The following is a 21,099-nucleotide window of genomic DNA, read 5'->3' on the forward strand; positions in this document are numbered from 1 at the left end:
AACTGTGTTATTGTGTACTTACCCTTGTAGTAACACCTGTGCCGCTACAGTTGACACTGCGAGCACCATAAAGAAAACTGTTGCAGGCTGAAGAAGCCACCCCATCCTGTTGTCGTCTTCACGGTGTGGCTGATGTCTTTACACGTTTACTTTAGCTCCTGTTGTTTTATGATGTAAGAAAGACGTCTTAACGAGAAACAGGTGTTACACTCTCCACCAAGTCTTGACACGTCCGCGGCTCACCACACGACGCCAGGTAACTGAAACTTGAGACCGTAGTTTTGTCCCTGTACCAGTGTTTGTTTTGGGTAGCGAAAATCTGCATCACAAATACCGGTAGGGTCAGTGTCACCACTGACGCACATGAATGACTCCGTGAACAAAACCAGGGCAATTCTCTGTAAAATACAGTAAAAACGCGACAAGGGTTAAATCTGTCAACTTTGAACGCTTTCTTGTGTATCAGAGCTTTAAATACGTTTGGATTTCTGTGCGTTTCACCAGTTTGACATCAGGTGTATCGCGTGACAGCAAGTGACACATTGGACAATGAAAGTAACATATTTAGTGTCTGGAGGGGTTTGCATGACTTATGTGTACAGTACAGGTACTTTGGATACGACAGCTGTTATTGTGTTTGTGCTTCTCAAATTTCTTGGCAAACGCTTTGAATAGCCCCCTGCCGGCGTGGTGAACTTTTGAGGAAGTTCATTCCTTTAAAATACCCTCTTCAGCGCACATGAAACTATGGGTTCTGCTTTTTAGTACTTGGTGGTCCGAATCAGGTCTGTAGTGTAAAGAAGACCTGAAGTATGGCGATTTTCGCATCTGTTAAGAAAGTTTTTCTGGTAATGATTTTGGCACAGACCGCGGTGTCATTTCGCCCCAACCGGTTTAGCGCCTTCTACGGTCTTGACTATACACATGAAGATATCACCAAGACGGCAGCACTGAAAGTCGTGGCGAAGTTTTTGGAAGAAAACCCCGAGGAGGGCCGTGCGGTTACACCCGGCCAGCTGCAAAACCTGGACCCGCTTACAGCGTCAAGTATCTTCAGTAGTTACTATGGAGGTAGGTTTTTCTTGTGTATTGCATTCTACAACTGAAGGGTTTAAAATTACTTTTTGTAAAATTAGGCCACACCGACTTAATTTTATGGATGACATCCTCTGAAGACCCCCAAACTAGTGCGCGCGGGCGGATGAAAAAAAATCCAGCCAAAAATAAAAATGCTAGCTAAACCACAGGAATACAAAGCTGGTATTGTGAAATTTACGGCAGTACATAGCGACGTATACGACAAGCCGGCTTTTTGTGGAATTTATGTTCTGAGTTCTTGCCAGTCGTGGAGCTTCGGTAGCCTGGGTGCCGTCCTCCAGAGTTACCACCGGCTCCGTATTGTCGCTAACTACCATGGACTACCCAGGCCTAGAGCCAGGCCAAAGCCTCAGAGAACGCGATCTTTTTTTTTTTGAGAACATGCGAAAATCAATGCGCGCTTGGATGTCATCCATAAAATTAAGGCGGTGTGGCCTTAATTTTCCCGGTGATTTTTATAAAATACGTTGAATGAACCCTGCCTGATTGTATAAATGTTTAAAAAAAAACCGGAGGTGCCAAGATGACATTTTAGTACACAACATGATAGCGTTTAAAAGCTGGAACCACACGTGTTTGTTTACATTTGGTATTTTATGGTGGTGCCACACCACCATAAAACCCGTGTGGCCTGTTTTACATTGCCAACCAAGAATAAGATAAAACATTTCAATATTTGGTGCAAAGATGGCACATTTTAAAAATTTTATTGTTGTTTGTTCCAGTGTAAATTACTTCTTTTATGCGGTTACCATGAGTGTGTAGCCATGTTCAGAGAGAAAGCACTTTTCTACTTCTGACCATAATAGTTGATATCTGTACATTAAAACATAAATGTTCAATATACTATACAGAATTACAAAGTTACAGGCAGCACATTTATTGCTTTGCTACCAATCAACTTCAGTTTTAATTTCAATATTTAAACCTTATCATTGGGTCTGCTACTAGGCCTATATTTAGTACACAATACGCAAACAAGCAACCAATCGTTTCTCCATAGGCCCAGTGTCTGCCAAGAACTTTGACGACGCTATCGGCGACATCACAAAAGCTAATGCAGACATTGACCAGCACGACCTGTGGACGTCCAGTGTCCATTTTAACGCGGAGCAGTTTCAGACTGGTGAGTTCAACATCGTATTGACTGTTTAGTCCTCTGTCGTCTTACTGTTTTGATTCCGAAGAATTTTCAGCTGCAGGCCGTGACAAAAACACTAGTCAAAAGGATCCAAGACAGCTTTCTACATAATTAGATTAGATTAATTACTTTTTGTTTTAAATGATAGCCTCGAGAAATTTGAAACAAAGTTGCAATAGTTATACTTAATAAAGTAAGTGGTTCGCTTCTAAAACAAATGTTCTATTTTGAAAATAACACAATAGACAACGTTCCCTCCGCCTCCTATTGCTGTTAGGTAGGTTTTGTAGTTATTTTATTCTCTATTCTAAAGTTCTTTTGCCTTTATTATTTGCAATGAGTCTTTGTGGACATGTAATATACATATATATGATACTTTCTGGTGTGAAGTGTGACTGACCAAGACCCGGAAAAGGAGATTTCTATTTTGTACATGTCACATACAATAATTTCAGAAAGTGAAAATGCATATTACTCTAAAGTATGTGATACAATACAGCTGTGCAGCGTGAATACAGGACAACAACATAATAGAGCTAAGAAAAAGATTGCATTTTGAGGAGTTTACAATTATTGGGGCATAGTCGCAAGGGTCTGGGGCAGCTGTCATTCGGTGCTAACTCAGGTGACCTCAATTCGTCCCCAGGTGCGCCCATCAGACTGTAAGGTTTGAACCACTCACACCGGCAAGGTCCCCTACTCTTTCCAATAAGTGTGGAGGGTTCTTTAACGTGCATGGGGTGTGGTGTAAAAGAGCAGACTAATTATTTGGGGGTGGGGTAAGGGTTGAGATCTACGTATACGTAGAGGGGGCAAAATCGCTTGCGATATCACCTCACGGGGGGGGGGGGGGGTGATGAAATCCATGGCGATATCACTGTGACGCCTGACACCTTAATTTGATCAACTGTATAGTGGGGTGATATCGTTAGCGATTTTACACTTTCTCGTGTATCAGAGCTGTAAAACACATTTGGACTTTTGCGCATTTCGCCACTTTGACAGCAGGTTACAAGAAGTGACAGATTGAACAATAGGTAACAAGAGGGTTTGACATGACTTGTGTGTGCAAGTATCTAAGATACATCAGACGTGCTTTTATTGTGTTTGTGCTTCTCAAATTTCTTAGTAAACACTGTGAATACCCCCCTTGCCGGCGTGGTGAACTTTTGAGGAAGTTCATTCCTTAGGCCACACCGCCTTAATTTTATGGATTAAATCCTCTGAAGTCCCCCAAACTAGTGCGCGCGGGCGAATAAAAGAAAAATCCGGCCAAAAATAAAAATGCTACTAAATCACAGGAATACAAAGCTGGTGTTGTGAATTTACTGCAGTACATACCAACATATACAACAAGCCGGCACATGCTGGCTTTTGCCGAAGTTATAAGTCGGCAGTCTCGGCACTGTTCGTATGTGAGTTCTTGAGTCGTGGAGCTTAGGTAGCCTGGGTGCCCGGCATTGTTGCTAACTACCATGGACTACCCAGACCAGAGCCTCGGTGGAATGATCTTTTTTATAAACATTTCACAAAGACACTTTTAGAACAATAAATGCTAAATTCTGTACCTACACGGAGCCTACAGCTATACATACTAAAATTTCCTCTTCACATTCGAAAAATCCCTTCTATACATTCTAAAAATCTCCCCCATACATTCTAAAAATCACCGCCATACACTCTAAATTTGAGCTCCGTACATTCTAAAAATCACCTCTATGCACCTCTGTTAACTTTTAAGTTCTCGTTTGAGAAATTCTTGTAATGATTTTAAGGAAAACTGTGCAACATTTAAGGAAACTGTGCAATATTATGTGTCTGTGAATTGTATCACAATGTTATGTGTTTAATGTTTCCCTGCATGTACGGTCATAATTCATGTACACTTTGCACAGCGGACATTCAGCATTCGACATTAAACACATGGAGAGAATTTGTGGTCCGTTGTCTGTATGTTGAAAAAGCTGCCTGCTAAAAGTCAAAATAGGCGTGTCATTTCAACACGTTATCTATAGTAAACTTGGTCAAGCGAAGATCCCACCAATACGGGGACGCCTAAGCTTAATATCCTGTGGCTTTCTGTTGTTCTGTTGTGACAAACTTATCAGATAAGACCCTAAGTATGTATAATATGTAAGGTGTGTTAAGGTGTTACGCTTAGCTATTGTAGTGCGCAAAGGAGTGCCGTTTCTATAGGTTATTTGTTTGGTCATGTGGAACAGGCCACAACGACTTGATTTTATGGATGCCATCCTCTGACGACCACCAAACTAGTGTGCGCGGGCGAATAAAAAAATTCCGGCCAGAAATAAAAATGCTGCTAAACCACAGGAATACAAAGCTGGTATTGTGAATTTGCGGCAGTACATAGCGACGTATACAACAAGCCGTGGACTGACTACCCAGGCCTAGAGCCTCCGAGGACGTGATCATTTTTTTTTTGAGAACAGGCGAAAATCAATGCGCGCGCGGATGTCATCCATAAAATTAATTCGGTGTGGCCTTAGAAATACCATCTTCGGCGCACTGGCGTGGACATGACAATTAGACTGGTTTGTTTGGCGTTGCACGCAAGAAGCTTTGATCAGCATGTTGCCTCAGCACGTGTAGCATGGATGTGTGGATAGTTTATGTCATAGACTTCCCTTGGTAGGTTTAACAATGGTATACAATGGTATTAAACATACACCATGATAACAGCCCAAATACATTGAATTAAAAAATACAGGTAAATGTAAACAGCCATTGACAATAACAAATTGAGTTAACAATACTTTTTACCCTCAAACCACCGTATAGGGTCAAAACTGACCCCAGGCGTATATAAATATGCGACATTTTGACATCTCTTGTCGGAAACAAAATTCCTTCTATGAGTTCTGTTTGTATGATGTGTCTTATAACTTCTCATACGTTTTTATTGAGCTTGGAACATTGTTGATTCAGTTATGATCCTAGAAAGTTTATGAGTGGTCCAGTGGGGTCAAAACTGAGGGTGGGCCGGCTATGGCTAGTTCGGAGGTGGTTAGATGGCGGCATCGAAGATGTAACGGCCGTTTCGGACGTGGGTTCAATAAATGTGCGTATTCCAAATCATGTTTTAGAATAAAACACGTTTTTGAATGCATTTGTCCCTGCAGCACTCACGAGGTTGCGCAATATACGGTCGACCATCATCGGGACGCTGCAGAAGGCTGACCTGACTGACCTGGACGTCTCCGCGGCACGGATCAACACTGGGTCGTACCTGCACACACTGCAGGACTTCTACAGTAACACAAACTGGGTAGAGAACAACGGCGCCGTCATCTACGAGGATCTGGGTGAGTTGCATATCTATTACTCGGTAACTATGCAGGAATGTAAATAACTTTATGGATGACATCCGCGCGCGCATTGATTTTTGCCTGTTCTCAAAAAAAAAAAGATCACGTCCACCGAGGCTCTTCCTGGCTCTAGGCCTGGGTAGTCCATGGTAGTTTGCGACAATATGGAGCCGAGCATCCAGGCTATCGAAGCTCCACGACTCAAGAACTCAGGACACACGTACAGTGCCGATTCATCAATTCCGCAAAGAGCCAGCATGTGTCGGCTTGTCGTATACGTCACTAAGTACTGCCACTATTCACAATACCAGCTTTGTATTCCTGTGGTTTAGTAGCATTTTTATTTTTGGCCGAATTTTTTTTTTATTCGCCCGCGCGCACTTGTTTGGGGGTCTTCAGAGAAGTCAACGTGGCCTTAGGTCACACTAAGTGATTTTTATGGATGGCGTCCGCGCGTCAGTTCTCGTAAAAGAAGAGATTCCACTTTTTATAACTATGACTTGTACGAGTCACGGCAGTGTAGCAAACCACAAGGTTGAAAGATGCGATGAGAGAAACAAATGGGGTGACAACTGCTGTTCCACTGATGTGTATGTTGTTGTTTTAATGACAAATTTCAGACAAAATTTTCTTGTTGGTTGTTACACTGTGTTCTCTCATTCAATTTGAATCAAAACATTGGTCGTCTCTCAAGAGAACGTCATCCATGAGATTATTTGGTGTGGCCTTATGAAGCATTTCGTATTGAGTCCTGCATATTAAGTATGTTGCACCAAACTAATGCTAGGGGATGCCAGACAAGAATATTAAAATACGTTGTGAGTCCTGGCATAGGTTCGTAAATGAAAATTATCCCAAATGTGTTTTTTGATCTTTACGCCAAATCTCGTACAGCATTAGCAGCCTAACTGCCGATGGTAGACGAAATGGTGTCAGTGTGGCTTGAGGAAAGATTTTACTGCACATTTGAACTTCTATTTACTTCGTAGTTTCATAGTTTTTACCCTTTTCCTTCACTATGACTTTCTACATGTGATTATGTTTTCGGATACGAATCAATTATACTGCATTTAGCATTGTGGTTTACCTCGAAGCAAGTACAACACACACAATATATCGGACACACACGGACACTTTTTAAGTTTAAAGCCTTTAAAACCATAGCCTTGTTCTTTATCTTTCTATAGTCCATTGTTCTAAATGCCCTCCCTTCTCGACATTAGAGTGGGCGATAACAATCAACGCGTGACTGATCTGACTAAACACCCGCCACTTGGTCGCCATTGTTGATATAAAAATCTGCATGGCAACCTTCCTTGTTATCTCAAGTTGCCCTAACAACCGTAAAATACCTTACTTCAGGCAATGCACCTTACCCTGCCCTTTCTTAACGGACCAGTGGGTGACTTTGTGAGGGAAATGTAAAACTCATAACGCCAAGTATAGTCTGATGTTTTAATCAGTCTGGTACTAGAAGTTACACGAAGCCACGAAAGAGAAATATTTCCAGTAAATTAGAAGAAAGAAATATTATGAAATTGTTAAAGACTGCTATAAAATACAACTCTAGAAAATGATGTGAAGTTCTCACTTGTTGTTCGATTGTAAAGATGAATTTATGTTTCTCTGTGTACTCCCTCTCTCTCTCTCTTTCTCTGTGTGTGTCTCTCTCTCTCTCTCTCTCTCTCAGTGTGTGTGTGTGTGTGTATCAATTTATAACTCATGTGTATGTAGGACTGCGTACTTGTCCCCCGGTGATGACCAGACATTCTTTGAAAATTTGACTTTGAAATGTATAGATCTTTAAAACCATTTTGACTTATCCATATTGAACCATGCGAATATCCCGTTGCCCTGTTTTTAACAAAAGCGGTCTTGTTCAGCAGTAGTCACAGCACTACAGGTGAACAAGTTTCACATTATTTAGACATGACTAATGGTGGCTGTACAAACAACATTTGTCAGTAACTTCTACTTAAATCCTGTAAGCACCTCTTTTCCACTCTGGTGACTGTCAATAGATGCTTTATTGTTTTAAACACGACGTATACGAGAGTTCCAAAACACCCTGACGGTGTAACATAAACTTTGCATCATCTTTCAGTCACGACACTAAAATGTTTGTCAAACAATAACATTTCTTCCCTACTGTTTAGGTATCTTGCTAAAGTGGTTCATTCCAATTATCCACCCAACTTTACGCTCAGTGAGGACTAGCTAATTCCTAAATGGTATCTGTATCGGTATAGCCGGTATAACCGCCCTTTCGGCGCAACAAACCAGCTTCGCAGGCACGCGGCGCGGCGGCAGCTAGCTATATCACACCAATTAAAAGACTTGTTACACTCAATCTTTGCACATTTGATTGCAAGAGTTGTTTAAAGCTTTCTAGTGATGATGCCCTAACTGTGCTTGGTGGCAACCAGTTCCAGTCTACGATAGTTCTGGGGAATTACGAGTTTTTGAATACCTCAATTCTTTGTTGACACGATAACTCTGATATTTGAAAGCATGGCTGTTTCTTTTTCTTTTCTGGGCTGGTATCAGATACTTAGTGATTGGTACATCCACCAGTTTATGGTGGTATGAAACATCGAACATGCTAGTTCTTAATCCATCTATCCACGGTACAAATTCTTCAGATATCCTCTATGAAAGATTTTATCAAAAATAGTATGCGGTTCCAAAACAACCTGCTAGGTAGCCAAAACCTAAAACGTTTACTAACATAATGCGACCTGATCATGCATACCCCTTCCATCGTGATAGAATGCGTCCAAAGAGATCATCAATGCACCATCTCCCAGTATGGAACTTCTAAAAAGAGGCTATATTTACTTCCTCTTGAAGTTTTTTTTTTCCATAGTTTTAACATTTTCCTTCACCTTGACTTTCTACATGTGGTGGTGTTTGTGGATATGTTTAAATAATACTGCATTTAGCATTGTGGTTTAACTCGAAGCAAGTACAGTACACACAATATGTCAGACACTAAGACACATTTGAAAACCATTTAAAACCCTCGCCTTGTTCTTTATCTTTCTTTTGTTTTCTATATCCTCCCTTCTCCGCAGATTTGTGTTGGCGATAACAAGATCAACGCGTGACTGATATGACTAAACACTCATCACTTGGCCCACTTGGCTGTCACTGCTTATATAGGTCTGCATGGCAACCTTCCTTGTTACCTTAACTCATCCTAACAACCGTAAAATACCTTACTTCAGGAAGATGCACTGTGAGTGGCTGACTTCGTGAGGGAAATGTCAAACTCAAATCGCCATGGTATACTGTTGTTTTAAATAGTCTGGTACTAGTAGTTACACGAAATTTCGTGAACTAGATAAAAGAAATATTATGAAATAGTTAAGGAATGCTATAAAATACAACTCTAGAAAATGATGTTAAGTTTTTACCTACTTACGGTGTTTGGATGTTACAGGTAAAGATGAATTTTTGTGTGTGTACTGTTTCTCTGTGTATTCTCTCTTTCTCTCTCTCTGTGCGCGCGTTTGTGTGTGTGTGTATGAGCATGTCCATTTATAACTCAGTGTGTGTAAGACTGTATGCGTATTTGTTCCCTGGTGGTGACCAGACATCCTTTCGAACTTGGCTTTGAAATATATAGATCTTAAAACCATTTTTACTTATCCATATTGAACCATGCGAATATCCCGTTGTCCTGGTTTTTAACAAACGCGGTCTTGTTCAGCAAAGCAGTCACAGCACTACAGGTGAACATGTTTCACATTATTTAGACATGACTCATGGTGGCTGTGCAAACAACATTTGTCAGTGACTTCTACTTAAATCCTGTAAGCACCTCTGCTCCACTCTGGTGACTTTTGTCAATACATGCTTTATTGTTTTAAACACGACGTATAAGAGAATTCCAAAACACCCTGACGGTGTAACATAAACTTTGCATCATCTTTCAGTCACGACATAAAATGTTTGTCAAGCAAGAACATTTCTTCCCTACTGTTTAGGTATCTTGCTAAAGTGGTTCATTCCAATTATCCACCCAACTTTACGCTCAGTAATGACTAGCTAATTCATAAATGAAATAAAACACCGAACACGCTAGTTCCTAATCCTTCTATCGACGATATAAAGTCTTCAGAGATTCTCTATGAAATATTTTGACAAAAATAGTCTGCGGGTCCAAAACAAACTGCCAGGGAGCCCAAACCTATAACGTTTACTAACACAATGCCACCAGATCATGTATACCCCTTCCATCTTGATAGAATGCGTCCAAAGAGATTATCAATGCACCATATCCCAGTATGGATTTTCTATTGCGTGCGATATACGCTTAATCAGAAAATACCCTCCCCCCAAATTACCGATCCAGGAACGCTTAAAAAGAAGCTATATTTACTTCCTCTTTAAGTTTTTTTCCATAGTTTTAACATTTTCCTTCACTTTGATTTTCGACATGTGTTGGTGTTTGTGGATATGTATAAATGATACTGCATTTAGCATTGTGGTTAACCTTGAAGCAAGTACAGTACACACAATATGTCGGACACCCAGACACATTTAAAAACCATTTAAACCCCTAACCTTGTTCTTTATCTTTCTTTTGTTTTCAATTCCATCCCTTCTTCGCAGATTTGTGTTGGCGATAAAAATATCAACGCGTGACCGATATGACTAAACACCCACCACTTTACCCACTTGGCTGTCACTGTTTATATAAGTCTGCATGGCAACCGTCCTTGTTACCTCAACTTGCCCTAACAACCGTAAAATACCTTACTTCAGGAAGATGCACTGTAAGTGGCTGACTTCGTGAGGAAAATGTCAAATTCATTACGCCATGGTATACTGTTGTTTTAAATAGTCTGGTACTAGTAGTTACACGAAATTTCGTGAACTAGATAAAAGAAATATTATGAAATAGTTAAAGAATGCTACAAAATGCAACTCTAGAAAATGATGTTAAGTTTTTACTTGTGGTGTTTGGATGTTACAGGTAAAGATGAATTTGTGTGTGTTTCTCTGTGTATTCTCTCTCTCTCTCTCTCTCTCTCTCTCTCTGTGTGTCTGTGTTTGTGTGAGCATGTCCATTTATAACTCATTGTGTGTATGAGTGTAAGCATATTTGTCCCCCGTTGATGACCAGGCATCCTATGGAAATTTGGCTTTGGAATATGTAGATCTTAAAAAACATTTTTACTTATTAATGATAATGTTGAAACATACGAATATCCCATTGCCCTGCTTTTTACAAACAACAAAAGCGGTCTAGTTCAACAGAGCAGTCACAATACTACCAATCAACCCGTTTCACATTATTTAGACATGACTATGAATGGTAGCTGTGCAAATAACATGTGTACTTGAATCCTGTAAGCACCTCTGTTCCACTCTGGTGACTGTTGTCAATACATGCTTTATTGTTTTAAACACGACGTACAAGAAATTTCCAAAACACCCTGACGGTGTAACATAAACTTTGCATCATCTTTCAGTCACGACATTAAAATGTTTGTCAAACAAGAACATTTCTTCCCTACTGTTTAGGTATCTTGATAAAGTGGTTCATTCCAATCATCCACCCAAGTGTACGCTCAGTAATGACTAGCTAATTCCTAAATGGTATAAAACATCGAGCACGCTAGTTCCTAATCCTTCTATGGACGATACAAATTCTTCAGATATCCTCTGTGAAAGATTTTATCAAAAATAGTCTGCGGGTCCAAAACAAACTTTTAGGGACCCAAAACCTATAACGTTTACTGATATATATATAGAATACAACACGGGGGTATTCCGTATCGCCCGGGATACCAGCTAGCCCGACCGCTCGTCGGATCGCCCGACGGCCGGAGGCCGGAGGGTGATCCGATCCGCGGGAGGACTGGGACCGAGGGTGATGCGGAATACCCCGTGTTGTATTTTATTTATGTCATACCCACCCAAGAAAACACGCCTTTCAATGCGAAATTAGCAAACATTTGGTGTCCCTAAACGCATAAAATGCAATAGCATCAATTCTAACGTTCGAATTTTGTATCCGAATTTTCGAATATATATATATATACCACCAGGTCATATATACCTGCCAACATAATGAGCCCAAATATTAAGAGATTACCAATGCACCATTACCTAGTATGACGTTCTCTGTCGTATCTTAAGTCTGCATGCCTGTGGGTGCTTGACAAGAGATATGTTAAGCACTGTTTTTTTAAGTGGCGGTTGTATGCAATCTGGTGGATAATTGTTAATGGAGTGAATCATTTCTTCCTGACGTTGAAATATATCTGCACTCCAAAACTATTGATCATAAAAACCCTAGCCTTGTTCTTTATCTTTCTATTGTTTTCTATCACCTCCCTTCTCCGCAGAAGTGTTGGCGATAACAATATCAACGCGTGACTAATATGACTAAACATCCATCACTTTGCCCACTTGGCTGTCACTGTTTATATACGTCTGCATGGCAACCTTCCTTGTTACCTCAACTCACCCTAGCAACCGTAAAATACCTTGCTTCAGGAAGCTTCGAAGATGCACTGTGAGTGGCTGACTTCGTGAGGGAAATGTAAAACTCATAACGCCATGGTATACTGTTGTTTTAAATAGTCTGGTACTAGTAGTTTCTCGAAATTTCGTGAACTAGATAAAAGAAATATTATGAAATAGTTGAAGAATGCTATAAAATACAACTGTAGAAAATAATTTTTACTTGTGGTGTTAAGATGCATTTTTGTGTTTTTCTGTGTATTCTCTCTCTCTCCCCCTCTGTGTGTGTGTGTGTGTTTCTCTGTGTATTCTCTCTCTCTCTCCCTGTGTTTGTGTTTATGTGTGTGTGTGTGTGTTTGTTTGTGTGTGTGTATGTGTATGTGTGTGTGTGTGTGTGTGTGTGTGTGTGTGTGTGAGCATGTCCTTTTATAACTCATTGTGCGTATTTGTTCCCCCGGTGGTGACCAGACATCCTTTGGAAATTTGGTTTTGGAATATGTAGATCTTAAAAAATATTTTCGCTTATTCATATTGAACCTTGCAAATATCCCGTTGCCCTGTTTTTAACGAAAGCGGTCTTGTTCAGCAGTAGTCACAGCACTACAGGTGAACACGTTTCACATTATTTAGACATAACTCATGGTGGCTGTACAAACAGCATTTGTCAGTAACTTCTACTTAAATCCTGTAAGCACCTCTTTTCCACTCTGGTGACTGTCAATAGATGCTTTATTGTTTTAAACACGACGTATACGAGAGTTCCAAAACACCCTGACAGTGTAACATAAACTTTGCATCATCTTTCAGTCACGACATTCAAATGTTTGTCAAGCAAGAACATTTCTTCCCTACTGTTTAGGTATCTTGCTAAAGTGGTTCATTCCAATTATCCACCCAACTTTACGCTCAGTGATGTCTAGCTAATTCCTAAATGGTATTTGTACCGGTATAGCCGGTATAACCGCCCTTTCGGCGCAACAAACCAGCTTCGCAGGCACGCGGCGCGGTGGCAGCTAGCTATATCACACCAATTAAAAGACTTAAATTGTTACACTCAATCTTTGCACATTTGATTGCAAGAGTTGTTTAAAGCTTTCTAGTGATGATGCCCCAACTGTGCTTGGTGGCAACCAGTTCCAGTCTACGATAGTTCTGGGGAATTACGAGTTTTTGAACACCTCAATTCTTTGTTGACACGATAACTCTGATATTTGAAGGCATGGCTGTTTCTTTTTCTTTTCTGGGCTGGTATCAGATTTTTTTTTTTTAACGGTATCGCTCAATGCAAGGCCAATTATATTTGGCCACTTCTAGGCATAGAGCTAGAGGTACTTAGGGGAGTATATTGTAGCTATGTCATGAGATGGCGGTGGACGTTTGTTTTGAAGCTTTGTAGATTGTAATCGGACGGAAAGCAGCTGTTTGGAAGAGAGTTAGTGATTGGTACATCCACCAGTTTATGGTGGTATGAAACATCGAACATGCTAGTTCCTAATCCATCTATCCACGATACAAAGTCTTCAGATATTCTCTATGAAATATTTTAACAAAAATGTCTGCGGGTCCAAAACAAACTGCTAGGGAGCCCGAACCTATAACGTTTACTAACATAATGCCACCAGACCATATATACCCCTTCCATCATGATAGAATGCGTCCAAAGATATTATTCATAGATAGATAGATAACCATATCCCAGTATGGAGCTTCTACTGCGTGCGATATACGCTTAATCAGAAAATACCCCCCTCCCTCCCAAATGACCGATCCCGGAACGCTTAAAAGAAACTATATTTACTTCCTCTTAAAGTTTTTTTCCATAGTTTTTACATTTTCCTTCACTTTGACTTTCTACATGAGTTGGTGTTTGTGTATAAATGGATATGTATAAATGATACTGCATTTAGCATTGTGGTTAACCTTGAAGCAAGTACAATACACACAATATGTCGGACACCCAGACACATTTGAAAAGCATCTAAAACCCTAGCCTTGTTCTTTATCTATCTGTTGTTTTCTATTTCCTCCCTTCTCCACAGAAATATGGGCGATAACAATCAACGCGTGAATGCTTTCACTAAACACCCACCACTTGGTCGCCATTGTTGATATGAAAATCTGCATGGCAACCTTCCTTGTTATCTCAACTTGCCCTAACAACCGTAAAATACCTTGCTTCAGGCAAATGCACCTTACTCTGCCCTTTCTTAACGCCCAGTGGGTGACTTCGTGAGGGAAATGCCAAACTCATAACGCCATGGTATACTGTTGTTTATATCAGTCCGGTACTAGTAGTTACACGAAGCCACGAAAAAAAAGAGAAATATTTCCATGAATTAGATGAACGAAATATCATGAAATAGTAAAAGAATGCTATGAAATATAACTCTAGAAAATGATGTGAAGTTCACACTTGTTTGATTGTAAAGATGAATTTGTTTGTGTTTCTCTGTGTATTCCCTCTCTCTCTCTCTCTTTCTCTCTCTCTCTCTTTCTCTCTCTCTCTCTCTCTCTCTCTCTCTGTGTGTGTGTGTGTGTGTGTGTGTGTGTGTGTGTGTGTGTATCAATTTATAACTCATTGTGTAGGACTGCGTACTTGTCCGCCGGTGATGGCCAGACATCCTTTGGAAATTTGGCTTTGGAATATATTTAAAAACCATTTATCCATAATGAACCATGCGACTATCCCGTTGTCCTGGTTTTTAACAAAAGCGGTCTTGTTCAGCAGAGCAGTCACTGAGTACTACAGGTGAACACGTTTCACATTATTTAGACATAACTCATGGTGGCTGTACAAACAACATTTGTCAGTGACTTCTACTTAAATCCTGTAAGCACCTCTGTTCCACTCTGGTGACTGTTGTCAATACATGCTTTATTGTTTTAAACACGACGTACAAATTATTTTCAAAACACCCTGACGGTGTAACATAAACTTTGCATCATCTTTCAGTCACGACATTAAAATGTTTGTCAAGCAAGAACATTTCTTCCCTACTGTTTATGTATCCCGCTAAAGTGGTTCATTCCAATTATCCACCCAACTTTACGCTCAGTAATGACTAGCTAATTTCTAAATGAAATAAAACATCGAACACGCTAGTTCCTAATCCTTCTATCGACTATACAAAGTCTTCAGATATTCTCTATGAAATATTTTAACCAAAAACGTCTGCGGGTCCAAAACAAATTCTAGGGAACCAAAACCTATAACGTTTACTGATACCACCAGGCCATGTGTACCTGCCAACATAATGCGCCCAAATAGATTACCAATTGACCATTCCCCAGTATGACGTTCTCTTTCGTATCTTATATCAATTAACTGTGCATGACTGTGGGTCCTTGATTAGAGATCTGTCAAATGCTGTTTTTCAAAGTGGCGGTTGTATGCAACCTGGTGGATAAATTTTAATGGGATTTATCATTCATTTCTGCCAGATGTTAAAGTATATGTGCACACTAAAACTATGATCATTGTATTTCAAGGACACAATGTACATGGAGAACTGTTAATGTTCAAACCTTTAGAAACATGCAAACACACGGTCTGAGAACACAACCATGAGCATGTCTATTTTTACAGAGTTTCTTCCTTCAGAGAGATTATGGAATATGGATTCAAAACGCCTTTAAGACCATGCTTTAGAAACGGCCAAGCACAATGGCAACTTGACCGTTGTAAGGGTGGTACGTACGTAGGTTCCGTGTTTGGTACATTAAACCATTGCAGAAGCCCTTTTACGCCATGTCATCACGGTGATGCTAGGTCTTGGCAGGCCAGACCAGGCCAGGCCAGAAGTCAATGCCATTACGACAATATTCTGTATCAGCTCTAAACAAACGAAAGAATATACACAGGGATGGCATACTAGGCTTGGCGGCCGGAGCTTCTATGGCGTGCGATATACGTTTAATGAGAAAATGCCCCCCCCCCCCACACACACATACAAAAATGACGGATCCCGGAACGCTTAAAAGAGGCTATTATATTTACTTCCCCCTGAAGTTTTTTTCCACAGTTTTAACATTTTCCTTCACTTTGACTTTCTACATGTGTTGGTGTTTGTGGATATGTATAAATGATACTGCATTTAGCATTGTGGTTAACCTTGAAGCAAGTGCAATACACACAATATGTCGGACACCCAGACACATTTGAAAAGTATTTAAAACCCTAGCCTTGTTCTTTATCTATCTGTTGTTTTCTATTCCCTCCCTTCTCCGCAGAAGTGTGGGCGATAACAATCAACTCGTGACTGCTTTCACTAAACACCCGCCACTTGGTCGCCATTGTTGATATAAAAATCTGCATGGCAACCTTCCTTGTTATCAACTTGCCCCAACAACCGTAAAATACCTTGCTTCAGGCAAATGTACCTTACTTTGCCCTTTCTTAACGGACCAGTGGGTGACTTCGTGAGGGAAATGTAAAACTCATAACGCCACGGTATACTGTTGTTTTAATCAGTCTGGTACTAGTAGTTACACGAAGCCACGAAAGAGAAATAAATTTATTTCCATAAATTAGATGAAAGAAATATCATGAAATAGTAAAAAATGCAATAAGATACAACTCTAGAAAATGATGTGGAGTTCTCACTTGTGGCCATGGTGTTTGGATGTTACAGGTAAAGATGAATTTGTGTGTGTTTCTCTGTGCATTATATCGGATACCATGCGAATACCCCGTTGTCCTAATTTTTAACAAAAGCGGTCTTGTTCAGCAGAGCAGTCACTGAATACTACAGGTGAACACGTTTCACATTATTTACACATGACTCATGGTGGCTGTGCAAACAACATTTGTCAGTGACTTCTACTTAAATCCTGTAAGCACCTCTGTTCTGGTGAATGTTGTCAATACATGCTTTATTGTTTTAAACACGACGTATAAGAGAGTTCCAAAACACCCTGTCGGTGTAACATAAACTTTGCATCATCTTTCAGTCACGACATTAAAGTGTTTGTCAAGCAAGAACATTTCTTTCCTACTGTTTATGTATCTTGCTAAAGTGGTTCATTCCAATTATCCACCCAACTTTACGCTCAGTAATGACTAGCTAATTCATAAATGAAATAAAACATCTAACGCGCTAGTTCCTAATCCTTCTATGGACGATAAAAATTCTTCATATATCCTCTATGAAATATAGTCTGCGGTTCCGCAACAAACTGCTAGGGAGCCCAAACCTATAATGTTTAGTACATAACGCCACCAGATCATATATACCCCTTCCATCATGATAGAATGCGTCCAAAGAGATTACCAATGCACCACCTCCCAGTACGGTTTTCTTTCGTATTTAAACCGTGCATGCCTGTGGGTGCTTGACAAGAATTCTGTCAAATGCTGTTTTTCAAAGTGGCGGTTGTATGCATCCTGGTGGAAAAAAAATAAATGGAATTTATCATTTCTTCCAAATGTTAAAGTATATCTGCATACTAAAACTATGATCATAGTATTTAAGGACACAATGTACATGGAAAACTGGTAAAGAACAAACCATTTGGAAACACACAGACACAAAAGAACACGTCTAGTTTTAGAGTTTCTCCGTTCACAAAGGTTCTTCACAGTGCCTTTATGCCTTTAGAAACATATATTCTTAAGAAACTGTATTTATTATTACTCATATAATACACATACTTACTTAGTACCTAATTTAGAACGTGCGGATTTGTCACCTTGACTTAGGTATGCCAGACCGCCCGAATCCAGCCGTTGCACCTCCATTGATGAACACTTGCAGTTCGACTGACTGTCCGCCAGGGGGCCCTTCAGGGTGAGTGTACTGTTATTCTGTTTAAACATTCATCATATTATATTATACTAATTTTTGCCTCCGTCATCGAGGATGTAACTTTTCGGTGTGTTTGTCTGTTGACTTGTTTGTGTTTCCATAGGTATTTCCAAAATATTATGCTAGGTACGTCTTAGACTAAGTACAGATTTGATTTAATTTGATTTGATTTATTAGACTGTATAAACAGATATATACAGCCAGGACTGTCTAGCCTGGGTACCATCCTATTTGTATGCCGGGGCTCCCATACCGCCCCCTAAGAAATGGCATAACCATCAAATACATAGAGGCGTTTAATAAAGGCATGATAACCATTACATGGATTTTGAACTAGGAACTGCAAGGAAGTTCTTCGAAAAACTTTGAAGAACGATAATGTAGGAAAGAAGAGATGTTTTTTTGCATGTTCAGATAAATTCGTAGTAGGAATGTATAATGTACATTTATGGTGTTTACAAACTGCAGTTTAAGTGCAGGTGGAATTCTTTAATCATACCCAAGTCCACTCTTAGCATTTCCATAGCATTCTGATCACATTCAATTGAGAACCAAAATGAGCTGTATCATATTTTGTTATCCATATCTGAGTTTGGACACTTTTTTCTGATTTGCTTGGTTTCTAGAGACATCTGCTCTTGAAGCAGCTTGCACTGCACAAATGCGAAGGGTCCTTTACCTCGAGGAGGTTTTCTGATTATGCAAAACAAACTTAAGTAACAAAGCAATCGGCAGATATCTTATTGTTATTTTTATTACCAGAGGGCCACGTACAACCTGCGAAAACAACCTCATCGTGCCAGAAGGAGTGTTAACTAGTGGATACCGGAGTGACCAAGATGTTGACAAACCTTCAGGTACTCAAACAGGATAAATATAAAGATGAAAAGATAGATACATGTAGATAAATATGTAGATATATAGTACGAGTTGCTCTATAAACAAGGAGAAGTCGTAGACATCATCCCTCCATGAAATAGCTTGTTATTTTGTAATCTTTTGGTGTATTTCAATAGAGATATTATGAGTCAAACTTTGTTTTTATCAGCAGAATGATTTGTGGTGGCACTTTGTATTTATCAAGCTGTCATGTGCAGGCGTTTAGTGTCTTGTTACCATGGTTTGTTTACTTTGATGGCCAGCAGGTCATTTGCCTTAGCCTGGGTACCATCCCCAGTAGTATATTCGCAAACTCTATAAATATAGAGTTTGCGAATATACTACTGGGGATGGTACCCAGGCTACATTTGCCTGTACATGTAGGTCAATGACCAGGTCAAATGACCTGCAGACCAGACAAACAAGATTTATTTTCCTGCATCTCTGTCTAGGGGTAAAAATAGATAGGGCTGCCTGGGTCTGACCTGCCAGCTGGAGGTATAAACAAAAACACTCTGTCCCAACTTTTGGGTCAAACAGACCATCCTATTATGAAGTAGGGGTGAAAAAGTGAAAATCCTTTTAAATTAAGCAATAAAAATATGCGACAACCTGCTAATGCACTCCAAAACACAAAGAGACTCAACAACTACCCACATACCAAAAATCATACCAAACCATCCCCCAGATTTTCCAGACATTCAACACAAAAAGTCCAACATTAAACATTTTGTAAATATCAAACACAAACAGCTAGGGGACCCAAATTTAAACCACTAAACCATGGTAATAACAACTACATGCTACCTTAATATCGCACAAACAGTCCATAACGCGAAAACAACAGAATAAAAAATTAAACTGCAGTACCAAGGTCAATCACCAGGGGCTCAAAGTCAACCTACACAATCTCCAAGGCCCCATCCATCAATCTGCCAAATATCGTACAGTTCCTTCTCACCGATCTTCAGATATCAGACCAAACATGAAACGGAGTAAAAACAGTACCCCCATTTTCATGGAGGGTAACTAGTATAGACAACTATAGAAAATTGTAGAAAAATTATAGATAGATATATAGATTATATATTTACATAAATATTTCTACATCTATCTATCTTTCTTTGAGTATATACATATTGAAAGAGAGATGGATGGATAGTTAGACAGATTTTTAAAAGATAGTAGTTATAGATAGTAAGTGTCAGCTATTGTATTTTCCAGCTATTCACTATTTGGGAATGTTCTGCACTACCAAAACTGCTTTTTTTCTTGTTTTCCTTGTACAAAGAAATCATATGGTATCTTTTAGCAAGAAAATTATTCTTATTCAAGAATCCCCGTAGCAAGAAAATTCAAGAAACACGGTTTTCTTGAGTTTTCTTGCTGTAGCAAAAAAACGATTCTGTCCACAAGAAAATATTTCTTGAACTAAGAGCTAACTGTTCTTGAAGCAAGAAAACCATTCTGTACACAAGGAAAGATTTCTTGTAGCCGAAAAAAATTACTGTTAACTTTCTTAAAATTCTAAAAGAAAATTAAGATTCTTGTTGGTGAGCATGATAGTAGAAATATTTTATTTTCTTAGCAAAACAGAAGAATACAATTCTTGTTATAAGAATCAAAATACAAAATCTTTGAATGTTTCTCGAACTTTCTTGAAAATCCCGCTGGCAATAAATATTTCTCAACATAAGAAAATAAGAAAAATAAGAAAAAAAAACAACATTTTTTGGTAGTGTGATTGTCTTGTTCCATTACCAGTGGACCATGCATGGCTGGGGAAGTGTAGTCATGGCGGATCCCATGATGCCACGCGCAGCCTGACGGCAACAGGCGGCATCAACAAGGAGTCGCTGGACCGGGCGGAATCCCCGCACCACTTCCTACACGAGACCGCCGCACGGGCAGCCATCAACGCCACGGAACATTTCTTCTATGCGGCAGGTTCGTAACATTCAGTATATTTTTTTTTATATTCCAGCATCTAATCACAAGACGTGGTGACGGCACACTCAAATTTTTTCAACTTATATTAATGCCGCCACCAACACAGGGGACAATACAATACTCATTTTAACCTGAGCATAAAGTGCCTTTCCCAAGGACACAAGATCGGTGGCATGTCAGGACTCAAACCTGGGACCTTTTGATTCCTAGTCGAGCACTCTGCCGCTACGCCACACGACCCCAAATAGTATAATAATATTGAACTTGATATTTGTGATTAGCTTTGACTATTGTTAGTTCTACAATGTATCATTCTGGTACATACCTTTCCACTTACGTATCTTGGGTCCTTCACAGCGTATAGTTCACAACATCTCATGATAGACACGCAACAAACGTCTCAGTATATATATATATATATATA

The 21,099-nt window shown here is 39.7% G+C and overlaps 1 protein-coding gene across 2 annotated transcripts in view; it reads left to right on the top strand.

The window, feature by feature from the left end:
- The first annotated feature begins 730 nt into the window (after positions 1 to 730).
- LOC109463762 (von Willebrand factor A domain-containing protein 7-like) overlaps positions 731 to 21,099 on the top strand; it is a 36,019-nt gene continuing 15,650 nt past the window's right edge. For both annotated transcript variants that reach the window (XM_019760613.1, XM_019760614.1), the window contains exons 1-6: positions 731 to 1,071; positions 2,102 to 2,224; positions 5,380 to 5,562; positions 17,741 to 17,828; positions 18,609 to 18,703; positions 20,490 to 20,672. In XM_019760613.1, coding sequence (XP_019616172.1) covers positions 813 to 1,071; positions 2,102 to 2,224; positions 5,380 to 5,562; positions 17,741 to 17,828; positions 18,609 to 18,703; positions 20,490 to 20,672 — 931 coding nt within the window. In that variant the 5' untranslated portion in view covers positions 731 to 812. The remainder of the gene's footprint in view (positions 1,072 to 2,101; positions 2,225 to 5,379; positions 5,563 to 17,740; positions 17,829 to 18,608; positions 18,704 to 20,489; positions 20,673 to 21,099) is intronic.

Source organism: Branchiostoma belcheri, unplaced genomic scaffold (assembly GCF_001625305.1).
Source record: "Branchiostoma belcheri isolate BF01 breed outbred unplaced genomic scaffold, Haploidv18h27 scaffold13, whole genome shotgun sequence".
Taxonomy (NCBI): domain Eukaryota; kingdom Metazoa; phylum Chordata; class Leptocardii; order Amphioxiformes; family Branchiostomatidae; genus Branchiostoma; species Branchiostoma belcheri.